This window comes from Bos indicus x Bos taurus, chromosome 5 (genome assembly GCF_003369695.1).
Source record: "Bos indicus x Bos taurus breed Angus x Brahman F1 hybrid chromosome 5, Bos_hybrid_MaternalHap_v2.0, whole genome shotgun sequence".
NCBI lineage: Eukaryota > Metazoa > Chordata > Mammalia > Artiodactyla > Bovidae > Bos > Bos indicus x Bos taurus.
This window is the reverse complement of record NC_040080.1, coordinates 17092397-17106974: the sequence shown is the minus strand read 5'-3', so window position 1 is coordinate 17106974 and position 14578 is coordinate 17092397. Positions and strand designations below refer to the sequence as shown.

Sequence of the window (14578 nt, the reverse complement as noted above, 5' to 3'; positions counted from 1 at the left end):
GAAGCTTGAGAATTCCATGGACAGAGGGGCAGGGCAGGATGCAGTCCATGGGATCGCAAAGAGTCAGACACGATTGTGCGACTTTCTTTCTTTTTTTTTTTTTTAATCTAGAACATTGAAAAGACAAGAAATAGATTCTCCCCCAAAGGAAATAAATATATGTTGTTTTAACCCACTAATTTAAAATTGTTACTGAAGCAAACGGAAACTAGTACCGTGGGTTTAAATTTTTTGTATGTAACTGGAGAGAGAGCCCTGCTTTCAAGAAAAACTGTAAAAATCGGCTCTGCCAGGAAACACTGCTGAGAAGAGACGACCAGATCCGCAGCTGCTGCGGGAGGAAGTGAAAGCACCTCGTCTTCACGTCTGCTGGAAAGACAGGCTCCATGGGAGGAAGCCTCCTTCGCTGGTCCTTTCAGCATCTCTCCCTCAGGGCTCAGACCCCGTCCTCCAAGGCCCCACCCCTCCCCTAGCCTGTGGACAGTGTGCAGCTCAGACCTGAGCAGATGACCCCCGCGTCCTGCTTGTGTCTGCAGTTGTGCTGCCCCCAGCCCCGGGAAGGGCACCTCCACACGTGGGACTCCTTTCCTGTGCAGTTCAAGTTGTCCAACCAGATGGGCCCTGATCCTGCCCCGAAGTGAGCAGACCCCGTGGCATTGAGGGCTTCTCCACAGCCCAGCTGCCTGCACACCACGCGGGCATCGTCCAGGTCCCAGCCGTCATCACAGATGGTGCCCCAGGAGCCCTGGTCAAGGATCTCCACTCTCCCGGCGCAGGGACCGCCCCCGTCCACCAGGCGGAGCTGCCTGCTGTCTGAGGAGAGAGAAATGGGACAATGGGGCGTCGACCTGGGGAATGAGAAGGGTCTTCTGTCTTGTGGGACCCTCACCTGAGCAGTAGGGGGCGCTGTCCTCTGAGGCCGCAGAGCCTGTAGGTTGAGACACGGAGTCGTTGCACTGGGGAAGCACCTGGATCTGGTTTCCTGAAGAAACAACAATGATCAGAAGTCTGGAAGGGTTGAAGAACAGGAAACTGAATTAAGGGAAATAATGACTTGGTTAGTTAGTTAGTTAGTTCAGTCACTCAGTCGTGTCCGACTCTTTGAGACCCCATGAATTGCAGCAGGCCAGGCCTCTCTGTCCATCACCATCTCCTGGAGTTCACTCAGACTCACCTCCATTGAGTCGGTGATGCCATCCAGCCATCTCATCCTCTGTCATCCCCTTCTCCTGCCCCCAATCCCTCCTGATGGAGCTTATATGAAAGCTGTATTCAGTTCACTTCAGTTCATTCACTCAGTCATGTCTGACTCTTTGCAACCCCATGAACCACAGCACGCAAGGCCTCCTTGTCCATCACCAACTCCCGGAGTCCACCCAAACCCATGTCCATCCAGTCGATGATACCACCCAACCATCTCATCCTCTATCCTCCCCTTCTCCTCCTGCCATCACTCTTTCCCAGCATCAGGGCCTTTTCACATGATAGAGTTCTTCACATCAGGTAGCCAAAGTACCGGGAGTTTCAGCTTCATCAGTCCTTCCAATGAACACCCAGGACTGATCTCTTCTAAGATGGACTAGTTGTATCTCCTTGCAGTCCAAGGGACTCTCGAGAGTCTTCTCCAACACCACAGTTCAAAGCATCAATTCTTTGGTGCTCAGCTTTCTTTATAGTCCAACTGTCATATCCATACATGACTACTGGAAAAACCATAGCTTCTGACTAGATGGAACTTTGTTGACAAAGTATTGTCTCTGCTTTTTAATATGCTGTCTAGGTTGGTCATAACTTTCCTTCCAAGGAGTAAGCGTCTTTTAAGTTCTTGGCTACAGTCACCATCTGCAGTGATTTTGGAGCCCAAAAAAATAAAGTCAGCCACTTCTTCCACTGTTTCCCCATGTATTTCCCACAAAGTGATGGCGCCAGATGCCATGATCGTCATTTTCTGAATGTTGAGCTTTAAGCCAACTTCTTCACTCTCCTCTTTCACCTTCATCAAGAGGCTTTTCAGTTCTTCTTCACTTTCCTCCATAAGGGTGGTGTCATCTGCATATCTGAGGTTATTGATATTTCTCCCAGCAATCTTGATTCCAGCTTGTGCTTCATCCAACCCAGTGTTTCTCATGATGTACTCTGCATATAAGTTAAATAAACAGGGTGACAATATACGGCCTTGATGTACTCCTTTTCCTATTTGGAAACAGTCTGTTGTTCCATGTCCAGTTCTAACTGTTGCTTTATGACATGCATACAGGTTTCTCAAGAGGCAGATCAGGTGGTCTGGTATTCCCATCTCTTTCAGAATTTTCCACAGTTTATTGTGATCCACACAGTCAAAGGCTTTGGCATAGTCAATAAAGCAAAAATAAATGTTTTTCTGGAACTCTCTTGCTTTTTTGATGATCCAACAGATGTTGGCAATTTGATCTCTGGTTCCTCTGCCTTTTCTAAAGCCAGCTTGAACATCTGGAAGTTCATGGATCACATATTGCTGAAGCCTGGCTTGGAGAATTTTGAGCATTACTTTCCTAGCATGTGAGATGAGTACAATTGTGCGGTAGTTTGAGCATTCTTTGGGATTGGAATGAAAAGTGACCTTTTCCAGTCCTGTGGCCACTGCTGAGTTTTCCAAATTTGCTGACATATTGCATGCAGCACTTTCACAGCATCATCTTTCAGATTTGAAAGAGCTCAACTGGAATTCCATCACCTCCACCAGCTTTGTTAGTAGTGATGCTTCCTAATGCCCATTTGACTTCACATTCCAGGGTGTCTGGCTCTAGGTGAGTGTGAGTGATCACACCATCATCATTATCCAGGTTGTGAAGATCTTTTTTGTACAGTTCTATGTATTCTTGCCACCTCTTCTTAATATCTTCTGTTTCTGTTAGGTCCATACCATTTCTATCCTTTATTGACCCCATCTTTGCATAAAATGTTCCCTTGGTATCTCTAATTTTCTTGAAGAGATCTCTAGTCTTTCCAATTCTGTTGTTTTCCTCTATTTATTTGCATTGATCACTGAGGAAGGCTTTCTTATCTCCTTGCTATTCTTTGGAACCCTGCATTCAAATGGGTATATATTTCCTTTTCTCCTTTGTTTTCTGCTTCCCTTCTTTTCACACCTATTTGGAAGGCCTCCTCAGACAGCCATTTTCTTTTTTTGCATTTCTTCTTGGGGATGGTCTTGATTCCTGTCCCCTGTGCAATGTCATGAACCTTTGTCCATAGTTCATCAGGCATTCTGTCTATCAGATCTAGTCCCTTAAATCTACTTCTCACTTCCACCGTATAGTCATAAGGGACTTGATTTAGATCATATATGAATGGTCTAGTGCTTTTCCGCACTTTCTTCAATTTAAGTCTGAATTTGGCAATAAGGAGTTCATGATCTGAGCTACAGTCAGCTCCCAGTCTTGTTTTTGCTGCCTGTATAGAGCTTTTCCATCTTTGGCTGCAAAGAATATAATCAATCTGATTTCGGTGTTGACCATCTGGTGATGTTCATGTGTAGAGTCTTCTCTTGTGTTCTTGGAAGAGGATGTTTGCTATGAAAGCCGTGACCCAGCAGTAAAGTTATCATACTCTTATTGTTCACCTTCTCTGTGGAGAGTTCTGCTTCTGACAGTATCACAATTTTTGTTTTAACCCAAGTGTTGCTATAAGAATGAGTTAAATAAGTTGTTGTATCCCTATATCTATCCCTGTGCTGTGCTTAGTTGCTCAGTCATGTCAGATTGTTTGTGACCCCCATGGACTATAGCCCACCAGGCTCCTCTGCCCATAGGATTTTTCAAGCAAGAATACTGGAGTGGTTTGCCATGCCCTCCTCCAGGGGATCTTCCCAATCCAGGGATCAAACCCAGGTCTCCCGCATTGCAGCCAGATTTTTTACCATCTGAGTCACCAAGGAAGGCCAAATCTATCCCGAAGTAAAAGCAAAACAAAATTCTTTCTGAAGGATTTCTATAATTTCTTCAATGTCTAACTTTAAAACAAACACTTAAATAAAATAGATCTCGTGAAAAACAGAAAGGAAAAAGGAGACATTGGAAAGAATTTCCCAGATTTTTCACCTGCTAGATTTACCTGACAGAGAATTTAAATAGCCACGATTAAAGTGTTTATGGAAATAATAGACAAAATGTGTATCTTTGCAGAGAAATGATAACAAAAGTGAAGTACTTCTAGAGCTGAAAAATGTGTTAGCTGAAATTAAGAATTAAAGAATAATAGTAGTCATGCACTAGCTCAGCATAAGGTGGAAACATCACAGTGCAAGATCAGAGGATAGTCTTCAATGCAGAAATTCAGGTCACATAACAAGAGTTCTGGTGACATTGTTGTATAGAAGATTTTCCCCCAAAATTTAGCCCAGTTCAGTTCAGTCACTCAGTCATGTCCAACTCTTTGTGACCCCATTGGCTGCACCTCGCGAGACTTCCCTGTCCATCACCAACTCCTGGAGCTTGCTCAAACTCATGTCCATCAAGTCGGTGATGCCATCCAACCATCTCATCCTCTGTCATCCCTTTCTTCTCCCACCCTCAATCTTACAGCATCAGGGTCTTTTCCAATGAGTCAATTCTTCTCATCAGGTAGCCAAAGTATTGCAGCTTCAGCTTCAGAATCAGTCCTTTCAATAAATATTCAGGACTGATTTCCATTAGGACCCACTGGTTTGATCTCCTTGCAGTCCAGGGGACTCAGAGCAGTCTTCTCCAACACCACAGTTCAAAAGCATCCATTCTTTGGCGCTCAGCCTTCTTTATGGTCCAACTCTTACATCCATAAATGCCTACTGGAAAAGCCACAGATTTGACCAAATGGACAATTGTCAGCAAAGTAATGTCTCTGCTTTTTAATATGCTGTCTAGGTTTGTCGGAGAAGGCAATGGCACCCCACTCCAGTACTCTTGCCTGGAGAATCCCATGGGTGGAGGAACCTGGTAGGCTGCAGTCTATGGGGTCGCTAAAGAGTCGGACACGACTGAGCGACTTCACTTTCACTTTTCACTTTCATGCATTGGAGAAGGAAATGGCAACCCACTACAGTGTTCTTGCCTGGAGAATCCCAGGGAAGGGGGAGCCTGGTGGGCTGCCATCTATGGGGTCGCACAGGGTTGGACACAACTGAAGTGACTTAGCAGCAGCAGGTTTGTCATAGCTTTTCTTCCAAGGAGAAGATGTCTTTTAAAACATGGCTGCAGTCACCATCTACAGTGATTTTGGAGCCCAAGAAAATAAAATCTGTCACTGTTTCCATTGTTTCCCCATCTATTTGCCATGAAGTGATGGGACTGGATGCCTTGATCTTAGTTTTTTGAATGTTGAGTTTTAAGCCAGCTTTTTCACTCTACTCTTTCACTTTCATCAAGAGGCTCTTCAGCTCCTCTTTGCTTTCTGCCATAAAGGTGGTGTCATCAGCATATCTGAGGTTATTGATATTTCTCCTGGCAATCTTGATTCCAGCTTGTGCTTCATCCAGCCCAGCAGTTCACATGATGCACTCTGCATATAAGTTAAATAAACAGGGTGACAACATACAGCCTTGACATACACCTTTCCCAGTTTGGAACCAGTCTCTTTTTCCATGTCCAGTTCTAACTATTGCTTCTTGATCTGCATACAGGAGGCAGGTCAGGTGGTCTGGTATTCCCATCTCTTTCAGAATTTTCCACAGTTTGTCATGATCCACACAGTCAAAGGTTTGGCATGGTCAATAAAGCAGAAGTAGATGTTTTTCTGGAACTCTCTTGCTTTTTCTGTGATTCAACAGATGTTAGCAATTTGATCAACATGAAAAGGAAAAACTTTTAGCTGAAGAAAAAGAATATATACTTCATTTTGCTTATGACTTTGGGTCATTAATCAGAAGAAGACTCAGTTTGGCAGTCTTCCAGTGGGGTCTTTCAGTGCTGCAATTAGATGTCACCTGGGGCTGGAGTCATTTAAAGACTTGACTGAACTCTGGTTCTGTAAGGAAATTCCCAGAAGTGTCCTAAGGGTAAAGGAACATCATGGCTTCAACTTAATTCAGAAGGATTTTACATATTCAGGAAGAAATGGGGCAGAAGGGGAATCGAGAAGGAAAGACACTCACACACACACAGAGATTAAAGGGAAATATTGATACTAACATTTAGAAACCCAGGTAAAGGTCATAAAGGAATTTTTATATAACTTTCCCAACATTTTAATGTCTCAAATGACATCAAAATTTTAAAAATTAAAAGATGAAAACAACTCAAAGAGAATTCATTGCCAGGACACTTCCACAAAAATACTCATGACATCAAAAATAAAATACCTAGGAGAAATCCTAGTAGAAGATGGGCAAAATCTCTGAGAAAAATTCAAGATCTAACTGAATGGAAGGATGTATTATGTCAATGATTTGGAAAACTCAACATTGTCAATGTCAATCATCCTCAAATTTCTTTGTCTCCTCTCAAATTTTTAAATGTAATCCCAGTGAAAGTACCCTTAAGCTTTTCTTTTGGCAAAAATGACAAGCTGATTTCTAAACTGATACAAAATACAAGCAACCAAGAATGACCATCACAGTTGGTAAGAAAAGCAACAAATTTAGAGGAGTTAATATAAAGTAACTCTTGTAAATTAAAGTTATTAAGACTAACTACAAAGTTTGAAACTCTGCTCCCGCTGCTGCTAAGTCGCTTCAGTCGTGTCCAACTCTGTGCAACCCCATATATGGCAGCCCACCAGGCTCCCCCGTCCCTGGGATTCCCCAGGCAAGAACACTGGAGTGGGTTGCCATTTCCTTCTCCAATGCATGAAAGTGAAAAGTGAAAGTGAAGTCACTCAGTCGCCTGACTCTTTAGCGATCCCATGGACTGCAGCCTACCAGGCTCCTCCGTCCATAGGATTTTCCAGGCAAGAGTACTGGAGTGGGTTGCCATTGCCTTCTCCGTTGAAACTCTGGGAGATAGTAAAGGACACGGAAGCCTGGTGAGCTGTAGTTCATGGGTCACAAAGAGTCACACATGACTTAGCGATTGAACAACAACAATGACAAAGTTATGATAATTAAGAAAATGCAGTAATGGTGCAAGGATAGACAAATGATAACATGGAACAGAATAGAGAGTCTTAAAAAGGACAGACATACTTGCCCTTCTGCTTATGACAAAGGCGGCACTGAAGTGGGGAAAAGAATCTTTTCAGAAAAAGATTGAGTAATTGGATGTCCATATGAAACCTGACCCTCTTCTTACACCGATATCAATCCCAGAAGGAATGCACAATTATATGCAAGAGAAAGATAATAAAATTTCCATAAGACGCTCATGGAGAATGTTTTTATGATCTTGGAGTAGGCAAAAATTCTCTTTTAAAGGCTATAAGAAGCATTAAATGTACAGGAAAAAGTTGGCAAGTTATGTTTCCATAAGATTAAGAAATGAGTTCGTCAAAGGACACCATTTGATTAAGAAAAAGAAAATAAAAGACCAAGGGTTAAACATGGAAAGTAAGTAACACATATTTGCATCCAAAGACATTGTCATGGTAAGTTGTAATATCATATTTGTAATAGTCAAGAACTGGAAACAACTCAGATTTAAACTGTCAGTAGAATTGATCAGTACATGGCCATGTGATCATTCAAAGTCATACTCTACAGTAATAAAAAAAAAAATAAAGTGCTACAATATACAACATCATGAGTGAATCCCAAACATAATTTTGAGTCTAAAGAAATTAGATACAAAAGATGCATCATACTGCATCATTTTATATAAAGTTCAAAAATTGATAAAACTTTCTATGTTAGTAGAAGTTCAGTAAGTGCTTTTCCCTGTAGAGAGGGGACGACAGTGACTGTGGTGCTGGGGACATTCTCTCTGTTGCTCTGGGTTGGGGTTCATACTGAGGTCTATACTTACTGCTCCTACACTGTTTTCTATGATTATAAGTAAGCAACAATGTTGCTTAAAAGTATATTATTCCCCTTCACACTTCTTGCCCTGACCTGAAAAATGAAGGAACAATGAGAAGATCCATATTTCACCAAGAAATATCTGACTTTGAAGTCCATTTTCCCTCACTCTCTGCTCTTGGAAACATTTCACTCCAGGAGCATCCTGAGTACCAGTAGCCCTTTCCTCTCTCTTACCTGAGCAGATCACAGAGGCTGTGTTGCCATGGGAACAGTCAGGACCACCCAGGACAGTCACAGGACAACTCCACAGGAAGGACTCAGCCCCTGAGCAGTGAAATCGGGCTGTTAGGATCTGATCACCTTCTTCCACCAAGTGTGGTCCTCCGGGGGTGGAGATGGCAACTCCACAGCCGAGCTGACGACAGATAACATTGGCATTGGCCAGACTCCAGTGGGAGGCACAGAGCGCTCTCCATTGTCCAGAAATGTTCATCTCCACCTGCCCCTCACACTGAGAGGAGCCGTTTGTCATGAGCCGGACTTCTGAGTATGCTGGTAGAAGAAGACAGAGTTTCAGCAAAATCACATGACTTTCTCACCTGAATAGGGTGTTCACAGAGGTGAAAGGCCTGACCTGCATCTCACCTGAACAAACAACCTGAGCAGATCCACTGTGGTGACACGTGCCCCCTGGACAGGGCACTCTGGGGCAGACTGAGAGCTCAGGCTCCTCCCCCTCACACCTGAACTCTTCAGCCCAGACCTGGGCACTGGACTCTCTGAAGAGCTCATGTCCCAGGACAGACACAGCCTTGCCACAACCCAACTCTGCACAGATGATCTGGGCAGTGGCAAGTGTGAAGTTCCCATCAGACACTGGGATCCAAGCTTCTCCAGAATGCACTTCTACTCGCCCTGAGCAGGGTCCATCCCCTCCAGCCAGACGCACAAATCCTAAGAGGAAACAACAAAACCAGTGTTCATGGTACTGACTTGAAACTGCACATTACAGGCCGTGGTGTGAAAGTTTTTCTTTTTAGAAGTGGAGCATGTAGAGAGTCTTTGATAGTTAGTGTCATAATTGAATTTTCTTGAGCAGGTTTCTAAACAGAAATTCAGGAGGATTACAAGGTCAGTTTGGAGTGGCTGAATCCTAAGAACATACACTTTGAGACTGGTTAGAAATCTGAATTCCTCGGTCTAGGAGCCTAGAAACTACAGAGCCCAATTCAGATCATTGGAATGGCTGAATACTGGAAACACATCTTTTAGCATTGGTTGAAGAAGTGAATTTCTCATTTAGCAGCCTAATACCTATAGATCCAAGGATAATGTGTAATATGCCAGCACTTGAAAGTAGAGATATGCAGAATGGAACCCACCCAGAGAAACATGGGCTATGATATGAGAGACCTAGCATCCAGACAAGCTTAGAAAGCTTTCCTGGAACTTGTGGGGCTAATATTCTGATCAGTTTTCTCTCCCAGGAGCTAGTTCTCAAGTGACTTAGGTGAGGGAAAGTCTTGAGGCTGGATCCATGAGGGGATGCCAACCTGTAGATGGGTGACGCCTCCAGAGAAGAAATATGGACACTATTACTAATTCGTGTTTATGTCATCACATCTTGTCTTTTCAATGGCAAAAATTCCATTAATTTCTTCAGTGACCTTAGTGGGAAAGAAGATGAGTTAAGAAAACTCAGAGAGTCACAGAGAGAAAGTCCCGGCCATCTCTCTTGAAACCCTAGGATTTGTCAAAGGACCTGGTAGAGTGTGTGTTCTCAGTGGGACCTTACCAGACAGCTGAGTTTCCAGATCATCTCCTATTAAAGGTTTTTCTTCTGAAACAGGACTCATAGAAAATGCTAATTGATTTTAATACTATCATTGTACTAATTCTAACAATAGAACAATATGCATTCTTCTCAAGCACAAATGAAATATTCTCCAGGCTAGGTTACAAATAAGTCTTAACAAATTCAAAAATATTAAAATAATATCTTTCATGACCATAATGGGATAGAAATAAAACTCAATAGTAATAAGGAAACAGGAAATTCATGAATATATAAAAATTAAACCACACTCTTCTATTTTAAGACTGTTTTCTCTACTTCTATTAAGAATGCCATTGGGATTTAGATAGGAATTGCATTAAATCTGTAGATCACTTTGACAAGTACAGGCATTTTAACAATATTACTTCTTCCAGCCCAGAAGCACAGAATGACTTTCCATTGATTATATTGTCTTTAATTTCTTTCATGCATGTTTTACAATTCTAAAAGAAGGAAGAAGAAGGAGAAGGAGGAGGAAGTGAGCAAACAAGCCATCATTTGGAGAGTTCCAAGTTGAAAAAGCCTCAATACAGACAAAATATGTAAATATTTGTGGGAAACACTTGTTGAATAGGTTGTTAGCATATTACATCACCCTCTGCTCCTCCCATCTACCACTTAAGCTGCTATCCTTTTTCATTTCTCCCACTTCAGACAAGCAAACACAATTTTAAAAGACACAGATGAATGGAAAAGAAAATCAGAAAGGATAGCTACTGCTGTAGAAGTAGGGTGTAGGTGGGGCATACGGCAGGCAAGGTGGGATCAAGGAAGTTTTAAAACTAAAGGAGAGAAAAATAAAAGTTTTTTTTTTTTTATTAAAAATAAAAGTTCATCATTTGGTCATTAGAGGAACACATTTTGAACAGAATGAAAATAACCCAATGAAAAAACTTTATTTGATTCATCAAGTACAATTCCCTGATTTTTAGATGTGTTCTGATTATTTACTTCTAAAGTTCTTACTGGTAAAGGACTGCTTAGTGATGCCCAACATCCAACCAGAAAATTATTAGAATTTCCAAAGGGGAAAAATGTAACACATAACACATTTTAAAAAATAATCATTTAAATCAACTTCAGAAATTACAGAAATGATTGAATTGGCTGAAGATATCTTTAAACCACTAATATCAATATGCTTAATGAACAATCAAAATAAACAGGGAGGAAAACTAGGAAAAATAAACAAATGAGACTTCTAAAACTGAAAAAATATAGTATTGGAATGAACAATTATTTGGATTAATTACACAAGAGACTAGACATTGCAGAATAGAAGAACTGGGAAGTAAAACACAGCAGTAGAGACTATCTAAACTGAACCAAAGAGAGTAAAAAGGCAGAAAAATATGAATGGAAACTCCATGGCATGTAGGATAATATAAAAATATATAAAATATGCGTATCTGGAGATTCAGAATAAGGGCTGTGCTGAAAAATATTAAGAAAAGATAAATGAAATCTTTTCCAAATTTATTGAAAACTATAAATCCACTGATTCAAAAAGCTAAACAAACCCCGAACAAGGTAACGAAATCATTCTCAGAAAACATGACAATGTAAATACTGAAATTCAGTGGTAAACAAACAAACAAACAAAAATATCTTAAGAGCAGCCAGGGAAATTTGACACACTATATACAGCAGAACAAAAGGATAAGTATTATTTACTGACTTTTTGTTGGAGGCAGTGAAAGTCAGATGACAATGTAAAAACATATTTAAAGTATTGGGGTTGGGCATTTGTTACTCTAGAATTGAATCACCTATAAAAATACTTTTCAAAACTGAATGAAAATTAAGATGACTTCAGATAAATGAAAAATGATAGAATTGGAGGCCACCAGACACACACTACACAAAACTGCCTCAGAAAGTTCTTCAAGCTAAAGGGACATGACAGCAGATGAAACCATGGATCCACTCAAAGGTATAGAGTCTGTGCTAGATGTTGATTCTCTATTAGAAGATTTAAAGCAAAAATATTAGCAACAAACTACAAGATTCATAATAAATTTGTAAGTAGAACGTATGACAATGACAGCACCAATGACCAAAGTGGAAGAAAACTATAGTGACTGACATTGCATGTTGCGACATAACATCATTTCAAGGTAGAATGTAATTAAAGATTAGTAATTCAACATGGGCTTCCCCAGTGGTTCAGTGGCGAACAATCCATCTGCCAATGCAAGAGATGCGGTTTTGATCCCAGGTCTAGGAAAATCCCAGATACCACGGAGCAAATAAGCCCATGCACCACAATTAGTGAGCCTGTGCTCTAGAGCCCGGGAGCCACGACTACTGAAGCTTGAGCACCATAGAGCCTTGCTCCACAGCAAGAGAGGCCACCGCAGTGAAGACCTTGTGCACTGCAACTAGAGAGTAGCTTCTGATCTCCACAGCTAGAGAAAAATCTATGCAGCAATGAAGACCCAGCACAGCCAAAAATAAATAAAAATTATTTTAAAATTTAAAAAAAAATCAACATTATCACCTAAAAATCTGATATGATTAATAAGCCAATAGAGTTTTAAGATAAAATAATATACTCAATGATTAAAATAGGAACAAAGATATAACAAATAGCAGGCAAGTACACTTAAACACAATTATATGTATATAATTACATTATATACATAATGTATATAATTACATTAAAGGTAAATAATTTAAGTACTCCAAATAAAAAACAAGATGATCAGACCAGATAAAATAAGACAAAACAATATACTGCCTATAAATACATATGTGTTTGAATATAAACACAGAAACATATTAAAAAGGTAAAAAATTATATACTATGCAAACACAAATCAGAGAAGGCTGTATACAGTATCTATATTAATATCATACAAAGTCAGACTATAAGACAAAGAATACATTCAGAAAAAAAGAAACATTTTATGGTAATAAAATACAAAAGAAATTATATACTAGCAAATCTGGTGGCTTAAAAATAAAATGATGCTTGGAAGAAAATTTAGAACCTTGATGCTTCCTTGATACCTACATTAGAATAAACATAGAAACAGAAGAAAATGATCCAAGACTCAAGAATCTACAAAAGCAACAACAATCATAACTGGAAAGTGAAAGTCACTCAGTCGTGTCTGACTCTATGACCTTGTGGTCTATACAGTCCATGGAACTCTCCAAGCCAGAATACTGGAGTGGGTAGCCTTTCCCTTCTCCAGGGGATCTTCCCAACCCAGGGATTGAACCCAGGTGCCGCGCATTGCAGGCAGATTCTTTACCAGCTGAGCCACAAGCGAAGCCCAAGAAAACTGGAGTGGGTAGCCTATCCCTTCTCCGGGGGATCTTCCTGACCTAGGAATCAAACAGGGGTCTCCTGCATTGCAGGCAGACTGTTTGCCAGCTGAGCTATCACAGAAAATCATAACTGAAAAAGAGGAGTGAAAACTGAGTACAGAAATCAACTAAGTAGAAAGCAAATACAAATCAAAAAAATCAATAGGGTCCATTAGTGATTCTCTTAAAAAGAACATTAACACGGATAATCTTCTAGCAAAATCAATTAAGAAAAAAGAGGGAACACAAATTAACAACACCAGTAACAAAAGGAGGAATATCATTATAGATCTTCCCAACATTTAAAGATAAGAGATATGAACCAGTGTTATTCTAAATTGAAATTTTTTTGTAAAGTGGGCCTAGTCCTTGAAAATGCATTACTTGTGAAACGCAACTCACCAAAATCTGATACAAAAAAAAGAGAAAAATATGAGTAAACTTATATTTGTTAAATAAACAGAATCCGTATTATAAAAACTTTCCTCTAAGAAAACTGCAACCTCCAAATGCTAGCACTTCCACAGAGCTCAGAAATGACTCCCACAACAGGATAAAGGAAGAGAGGGAGGGAAAGAATGAGGGCAGGAAGGAAGTGTAACACAGAGGCTGTGGTGAATGTACGAGTTGACCTGCATCTTTCCAACCCTCCCCTCCTGCAATCCTCGCATCTTCATCCCCTCACCATTTTGCACTTCAGTACTGTAGTACCTGGTGGCTCAGAAGATAATCAAGACTCTGCCTGCAACGCAGGAGACCCAGGTTTGATCCCTGGGTGAAGATGATCCCCTGGAGAAGGAAATGGCAACCCACTCCAGTATTCTTACCTGGAGAATCCCATGGACAGAGGAGCCTGGTGGACTAGGGTCCATGGTATCACAAAGAGTAGGACAGGACTGAAGCAACTTGGAACACTTGCACCACAGTCCTTCTCAATTTGTTTAGCCCCTCATTGAAAGCTCCTCCTTATTTCAAACAAGCTTCCCTACAGCCTTCTCTAGTCATTGTTTCTACTCTAGATTTCTCCTAAACACAGTACTCCACTTCCAACAATCCACTACTGAGGCTGAAATTTCTCTTCCATACCTGACTCCTAAGATTAAGCAGAAGAAACTCCAAGAGTTCGATTTTGATTAAGATAATGAAAAGACAAGCTATTCTAATCTTATCTCTACTAAATCACCACCACTTAACTTCATCATTAAAACATGTCTGAAAATACAGAAAAGACAGACCAAGGGGAGGGAACTAGTGACAAAAAGAGAAACAGAAGGAACCTGGAACCATTCATAAAAATGTGAGAGCCTAAGTTAGAGCAATGGTAGTCAGGGAGTACAAACCACAAGCAGTGTTTAAATATCAGAGCATTCTCCAATTCTTTACTTTTAAGTGTATCTTAACTGGAATTAATATCAAGACATCAATCTTCTTAGGATGATAACATTCGGAGTTCTAATTTCACAGAAAGTTCAAACATCACACACTCCATTTTCGTTCAGATGCTGATTTATCAAAATATG

The 14578-nt window shown here is 40.7% G+C and overlaps 1 protein-coding gene across 1 annotated transcript in view; it reads right to left on the bottom strand.

The window, feature by feature from the left end:
• The window catches only part of LOC113893398 (antigen WC1.1-like), a 69358-nt gene that overhangs the window by 42004 nt on the left and 12776 nt on the right, over positions 1-14578 (bottom strand). The window contains exons 5-8 of the mRNA XM_027543400.1: positions 8648-8860; positions 8141-8458; positions 890-982; positions 499-813 (exon numbers count right to left, since the gene is read on the bottom strand). Coding sequence (XP_027399201.1) covers positions 499-813; positions 890-982; positions 8141-8458; positions 8648-8860 — 939 coding nt within the window. The remainder of the gene's footprint in view (positions 1-498; positions 814-889; positions 983-8140; positions 8459-8647; positions 8861-14578) is intronic.